The following is a 6,858-nucleotide window of genomic DNA, read 5'->3' as shown; positions in this document are numbered from 1 at the left end:
ATCCTGGGCCCAGGTTTCCTGACAATTCTGGACCCAGGATTCCTGACAATACTCGGCCCTGGTTTCCTGACAAATCTGGACCTAGGATTCCTGATAATACTGGAACCGGGATTCCTGATAATACTGGGCCCTAGTTTCCTGATCATGCTGGACCCAGCATTCCTGATAATCCTGGGCACAGGTTTCCTGATTATTCTGGAGCCAGGATTCCTGATAATACTGGGCCCGGGATTCGTGATAATACTGGGCCCAGTATACCTGATAATTCTGGACCCAGGATTCCTGATATTATTGGGCCCTGGTTACCTGTAATTCTGAACCCAGGTTTCCTGATAATACTGGACCCAGGATTCATGATAATCCTGGGCCCTGGTTTCCTGATAATTCTGGACCCAGGATTCCAGATAATTCTGGACCCAGGATTCCTGATAATTCTGGACCCAGGATTACTGATAATTCTGGGCACGGGATTCCTGATAATGCTTGGCCTGGAATTCCTGATAATACTGGGCCCAGGTTTCCTGAAACTTCTGGCCGCAGGATTCATGATAATACTGGGCCCTGGTTTCCTGATAATGCTGTACCCAGGATTCCTGATAATCCTGGGCCCAGGTTTCCTGATAATTCTGGACCCGGGATTCCTGATAATTCTGGGCACGGGATTCCTGATAATGCTTGGCCTGGAATTCCTGATAATACTGGGCCCAGGTTTCCTGAACATTCTGGACTGTGGTTTCCTGATAATACTGGGGCTGGGATTCCTGATAATACTGGTCCCTGGTTTCCTGAAAATCCTGGGCCGTGGATTCCTGATAATACTGTGCCTGGGATTCCTGATATCACTGGGCACATATTTCCAGAAAACCCTGCGCCCTGGCTTCCTTATAATACTGGGCACAGGCTTCCTGATAATACTGGGCCCGGGTTTCCTGATAATCCTGGATTCGGGTTTCCTGATAATCCTGGGCCCAGGATTCCTGATAATTCTGGACCCAGGGTTCCTGATAAATCTGGACCCAGGATTCCTGATAATACTGGGTCCTGGTTTCTGATAATTCTGGACCCAGGATTCATGATAATTCTGGACCCAGGATTCCTGATAATACTGTGCCTGGGATTCCTGATAATACTGGGCACATATTTCCAGAAAATCCTGGGCCCTGGCTTCCTGATAATACTGGGCACTGGCTTCCTGATAATACTGGACCCGGGTTTCCTGATAATCCTGGATTCGGGTTTCCTGATAATAATGGGCCCGGGATTCCTGATAATACTGTGCCCGTGATTCCTGATAATCCTGGACCCGGGTTTCCTGATAATACTCGGACCTGGTTTCTGATAATTCTGGACTCAGGATTCCTGATAATACTGGGCCCTGGTTTCTGATAATTCTGGACCCAGGATTCCTGATAATACTCGGACCTGGTTTCTGATAATTCTGGACTCAGGATTCCTGATAATACTGGGCCCTGGTTTCTGATAATTCTGGACCCAGGATTCCTGATAATACTCGGACCTGGTTTCTGATAATTCTGGACTCAGGATTCCTGATAATACTGGGCCCTGGTTTCTGATAATTCTGGACCCAGGATTCCTGATAATACTCGGACCTGGTTTCTGATAATTCTGGACTCAGGATTCCTGATAATACTGGGCCCTGGTTTCTGATAATTCTGGACCCAGGATTCCTGATAATACTCGGACCTGGTTTCTGATAATTCTGGACTCAGGATTCCTGATAATACTGAGCCCAGTTTTCCTGATAATTGTGGATACAGGATTCCTGATAATACAGGGCCCTGGTTTCCTGATAATTCTGGGCCCAAATTTCCTGATAATCCTGAGCCAGGGATTCCTGATAATTCTGGACCCGGGATTCCTGGTAATCCTTGGCCCAAATTTCCTGATAATCCTGAGCCAGGGATTCCTGATAATTCTGGACCTAGGATTCCATATAATAATGGGGCCTGGTTTCCTGATAATTCTGGACCCAGGATTCCTGATAATAGTGGGCCCGGGAATCCTGATAATACTGGGCCCAGGTTTCCTGATAATTTTGGTCCTGGGATTCCTGATAATACTGGGCCCTGGTTTCCTGATAATTCTGGACCCAGGATTCCTAATAATCCTGGGCCCAGGTTTCCTGATAATACTGGGCCCTGGTTTGCTGATAATTCTGGACCCAGGATTCCTGATAATCCTGGGCCCAGATTTCCTGATAATTCTGGACCCAGGATTGCTGATAATACTGGGCCCAGGTTTCCTGATAATTCTGGACCCAGGATTTCTGATAATACTGGGCCCTGGTTTCCTGATAATTCCGGACCCAGGATTCCTGATAATACTGGGCCCTGTTTTCCTGATAATTCTGGATCCAGGATTCCTGATAATACTGGGCACTGGTTTCCTGATAATTCTGGACCCAGGATTCCTGATAATACTGGGCCCTAGTTTCCTGATAATTTTGGTCCAGGGATTCCTGATAATACTGGGCCCTGGTTTCCTGATAGTTCTGGACCCAGGTTTCCTGATAATTCTGGACCCGGGATTCCTGATAATTCTGGACCCAGGATTCCTGAAAATTCTGGGCCATAGTTTCCTGATAATTCTAGACCCAGGATTCCTGATAATACTGGGCCCTGGTTTCCTGATAATTCTGGACCCTGGATTCCTGAAAATTCAGGGCCACGGTTTCCTGATAATTCTAGACCCAGGATTCCTGATAATACTGGGCCCTGGTTTCCTGATAATTCTGGCCGCAGGATACCTGATAATACTGAGCCCTGGTTTCCTGATAATTATGGACCCAGGATTCCTGATAATACTGGGCCCTGGTTTCCTGATAATTCTAGACCCAGGATTCCTGATAATACTGAGCCCAGTTTTCCTGATAATTCTGGACACAGGATTCCTGATAATACTATGCCTGGGATTCCTGATAATACTGGGCCCTGGTTTCCTGATAATTCTGGACCCGGGATTCCAGGTAATCCTTGGCCCAAATTTCCTGATAATCCTGAGCCAGGGATTCCTGATAATTCTGGACCTAGGATTCCATATAATAATGGGGCCTGGTTTCCTGATAATTCTGGACCCAGGATTCCTGATAATAGTGGGCCCGGGAATCCTGATAATACTGGGCCCTGGTTTCCTGATAATTTTGGTCCTGGGATTCCTGATAATACTGGGCCCTGGTTTCCTGATAATTCTGGACCCAGGATTCCTAATAATCCTGGGCCCAGGTTTCCTGATAATACTGGGCCCTGGTTTGCTGATAATTCTGGACCCAGGATTCCTGATAATCCTGGGCCCAGATATCCTGATAATCCTGGACCTGGTATTCATGATAATTCTGGACCCAGGATTCCTGATAATACTGGGCCCTGGTTTCCTGATAATTCTGGACCCAGGATTGCTGATAATACTGGGCCCAGGTTTCCTGATAATTCTGGACCCAGGATTTCTGATAATACTGGGCCCTGGTTTCCTGATAATTCTGGACCCAGGATTCCTGATAATACTGGGCCCTGTTTTCCTGATAATTCTGGATCCAGGATTCCTGATAATACTGGGCACTGGTTTCCTGATAATTCTGGACCCAGGATTCCTGATAATACTGGGCCCTAGTTTCCTGATAATTTTGATCCAGGGATTCCTGATAATACTGGGCCCTGGTTTCCTGATAGTTCTGGACCCAGGTTTCCTGATAATTCTGGACCCGGGATTCCTGATAATTCTGGACCCAGGATTCCTGAAAATTCTGGGCCATAGTTTCCTGATAATTCTAGACCCAGGATTCCTGATAATACTGGGCCCTGGTTTCCTGATAATTCTGGACCCTGGATTCCTGAAAATTCAGGGCCACGGTTTCCTGATAATTCTAGACCCAGGATTCCTGATAATACTGGGCCCTGGTTTCCTGATAATTCTGGCCGCAGGATACCTGATAATACTGAGCCCTGGTTTCCTGATAATTATGGACCCAGGATTCCTGATAATACTGGGCCCTGGTTTCCTGATAATTCTAGACCCAGGATTCCTGATAATACTGAGCCCAGGTTTCCTGATAATTCTGGACACAGGATTCCTGATAATACTATGCCTGGGATTCCTGATAATACTGGGCCCTGGTTTCCTGATAATTCTGGCCGCAGGATTCCAGATAATACTGAGCCCTGGTTTCCTGATAATTCTGGACCCAGGATTCCTGATAATACTGGGCCCGGGATTCCTGATAATTCTGGACACAGGATTCCTGATAACACTATGCCTGGGATTCCTGATAATACTGGGCCCTGGTTTCCTGATAATTCTGGACCCAGGATTCCTGATAATACTGGGCCCGGGATTCCTGATAATGCTTGGCCTGGAATTCCTGATAATACTGGGCCCAGGTTTCCTGAAAATTCTGGGCCGTGGTTTCCTGATAATACTGGTCCTGGGATTCCTGATAATACTGGGCACAAGTTTCCTGAAAGTCCTGGGCCGTGGATTCCTGATAATACTGTGCCTGGGATTCCTGATAATACTGGGCACAATTTTCCAGAAAATCCTGGACCCGGGATTCCTGATAATCCTGGACCCGGGATTCCTGATAATACTGGGCATGGATTCCTGATAATTCTGGACCCAGGATTCCTGATAATACTGGGCCCTGGTTCTGATAATTCTGGATCCAGGATTCCTGATAATACTGGGCCCAGGATACCTGATAATACTCGGCTCTGGTTGGCTAATAATTCTGGACCCAGGATTCCTGATAATACTGGGCCCGGGTTTCCTGATAATTCTGGACCCAGTATTCCTGATAATACTGGGCCCTGGTTTCCAGATAATTCTGGACCCAGGATTCCTGATAATTCTGGGCCAAGTTTTCCTGATAATTCTGGACCCAGGATTCCTGTTAATACTGGGCCCTGGTTTCCTGATAATTCTGGACCCAGGATTCCTGATAATACTGTGCCATGGATTCCTGATAATGTTGGACCTAGGATTCCTGATAATCCTGGGCCCAGGTTTCCTGACAATTCGGGACCCAGGATTCCTGATAATACTATGCCTGGTATTCCTGATAATACTGGGCCCTGGTTTCCTGATAATTCTGGACCCAGGATTCCTGATAATTCTGGGCCCTGGTTTCCTGATAATTCTGGACCCTGGATTCCTGAAAATTCAGGGCCACGGTTTCCTAATAATTCTAGACCCAGGATTCCTGATAATACTGGGCCCTGGTTTCCTGATAATTCTGGCCGCAGTATTCCTGATAATCCTGGGCCCTGGTTTCCTGATAATGCTGCACCCAGGATTCCTGATAATCCTGGGCCCAGGTTTCCTGATAATTCTGGACCCGGGATTCCTGATAATACTGGGCCCGGGATTCCTGATAATGCTTGGCCTGGAATTCCTGATAATACTGGGCCCAGGTTTCCTGAAAATTCTGGGCCGTGGTTTCCTGATAATACTGGGGCTGGGATTCCTAATAATACTGTGCACAAGTTTCCTGAAAGTCCTGGGCCGTGGATTCCTGATAATACTGTGCCTGGGATTCCTGATAATACTGGGCACAAATTTCCAGAAAATCCTGGGCCCTGGTTTCCTGATACTCCTGGACCCGGGATTCCTGATAATACTGGGCATGGATTCCTGATAATGTTGGACCTAGGATTCCTGATAATCCTGGGCCCAGGTTTCCTGACAATTCGGGACCCAGGATTCCTGATAATACTCGGCCCTGGTATTCTGATAATTATGGACCCAGGATTCCTGATAATACTGGGCCCTGGTTTCCTGATAATTCTGGACCCAGGATTCCTGATGATACTGGGCTCTGGTTTCCTGATCATTCTGGACCCAGTATTCCTGATAATACTAGGCCCTGGTTTCTGAATAATTCTGGACACTGGATTCCTCATAATACTGGGCCCTGGTTTCCTGATAATTCTGGACCCGGGATTCCTGATAATACTGGACGCGGGATTCCTGATAATACTGGGCCCGGGATTCCTGATAATACTATGCCCGGGATTCCTGATAACACTGGGCTCTGGTTTCCTGATAATTCTGGACCCTGGATTCCTGATAATCCTGGACCCAGGTTTCCTGATAATTCTGGACCCAGGATTCCTGATAATACTGGGCCATGGATTCCTGATAATGCAGGACCCAGGAATCCTGATAAACCTGGGCAGAGGTTTCCTGACAATTCTGGACCCAGGATTCCTGATAATACTGGGCCCTGGTTTCCTGATAATGCTGGATGCAGGATTCCTGACAATACTCGGCCCAGGTTTCCGGATAATTCTGGACCCAGGATTCCTGATAATCCAGGGCACAGGTTTCCTTATAATTCTGGACCCGGGATTCCTGATAATCCTGGGTCCGGGATTCCTGATAATGCTTGGACTGGAATTCCTGATAATACTGGGCCCAGGTTTCCTGAAAATCCTGGGCCGTGTTTTCCTAATAATACTGATCCTGGGATTCCTGATAATACTGGGCACAAGTTTCCTGAAAATCCTGGGCCGTGGATTTCTGATAATACTGTGCCTGGGATTCCTGATAATACTGGGCACAAATTTCCAGAAAATCCTGGGCCCGGGATTCCTGATAATCCTGGACCCGGGTTTCCTGATAATAATGGGCTTGGGATTCCTGATAATACTCGGCTCTGGTTGGCTAATTATTCTGGACCCAGGATTCCTGATAATACTGGGCCCTGGTTTCCTGATAATTCTGGACCCAGTATTCCTGATAATATTGGGCCCTGGTTTCCAGATAATTCTGGACCCAGGATTGCTGATAATTCTGGGCCAAGTTTTCCTGATAATTCTGGACCCAGGATTCCTGATAATACTGGGC

At 47.1% G+C, this 6,858-nt stretch overlaps 1 protein-coding gene across 1 annotated transcript; it reads left to right on the top strand.

Annotated features, from left to right (window-relative positions):
• The first annotated feature begins 353 nt into the window (after window positions 1-353).
• Window positions 354-5,886, top strand: LOC137368783 (small proline-rich protein 3-like). The gene is made up of 2 exons (XM_068028986.1): window positions 354-612; window positions 5,663-5,886. The coding sequence occupies exons 1-2, from the start codon at window positions 354-356 to the stop codon at window positions 5,884-5,886; spliced, it is 483 nt and encodes a 160-aa protein (XP_067885087.1).
• The last annotated feature ends 972 nt before the right edge of the window (window positions 5,887-6,858 follow it).

This window comes from Heterodontus francisci, chromosome 4, assembly GCF_036365525.1.
Source record: "Heterodontus francisci isolate sHetFra1 chromosome 4, sHetFra1.hap1, whole genome shotgun sequence".
NCBI lineage: Eukaryota > Metazoa > Chordata > Chondrichthyes > Heterodontiformes > Heterodontidae > Heterodontus > Heterodontus francisci.
The sequence above is the reverse complement of the archived record's forward strand: the minus strand, read 5'-3'. Positions and strand labels throughout refer to the sequence as shown.

Bases quoted from the DNA above. Each gene is read 5' to 3' on its own strand.
- LOC137368783 (XM_068028986.1), top strand. From the start codon at position 354: ATGATAATCCTGGGCCCTGGTTTCCTGATAATTCTGGACCCAGGATTC. The intron at 613-5,662 runs GTTTCCTGATAA...TGTTGGACCTAG, and splicing joins CCTGATAATCCTGGGCCCAG to GATTCCTGATAATCCTGGGC.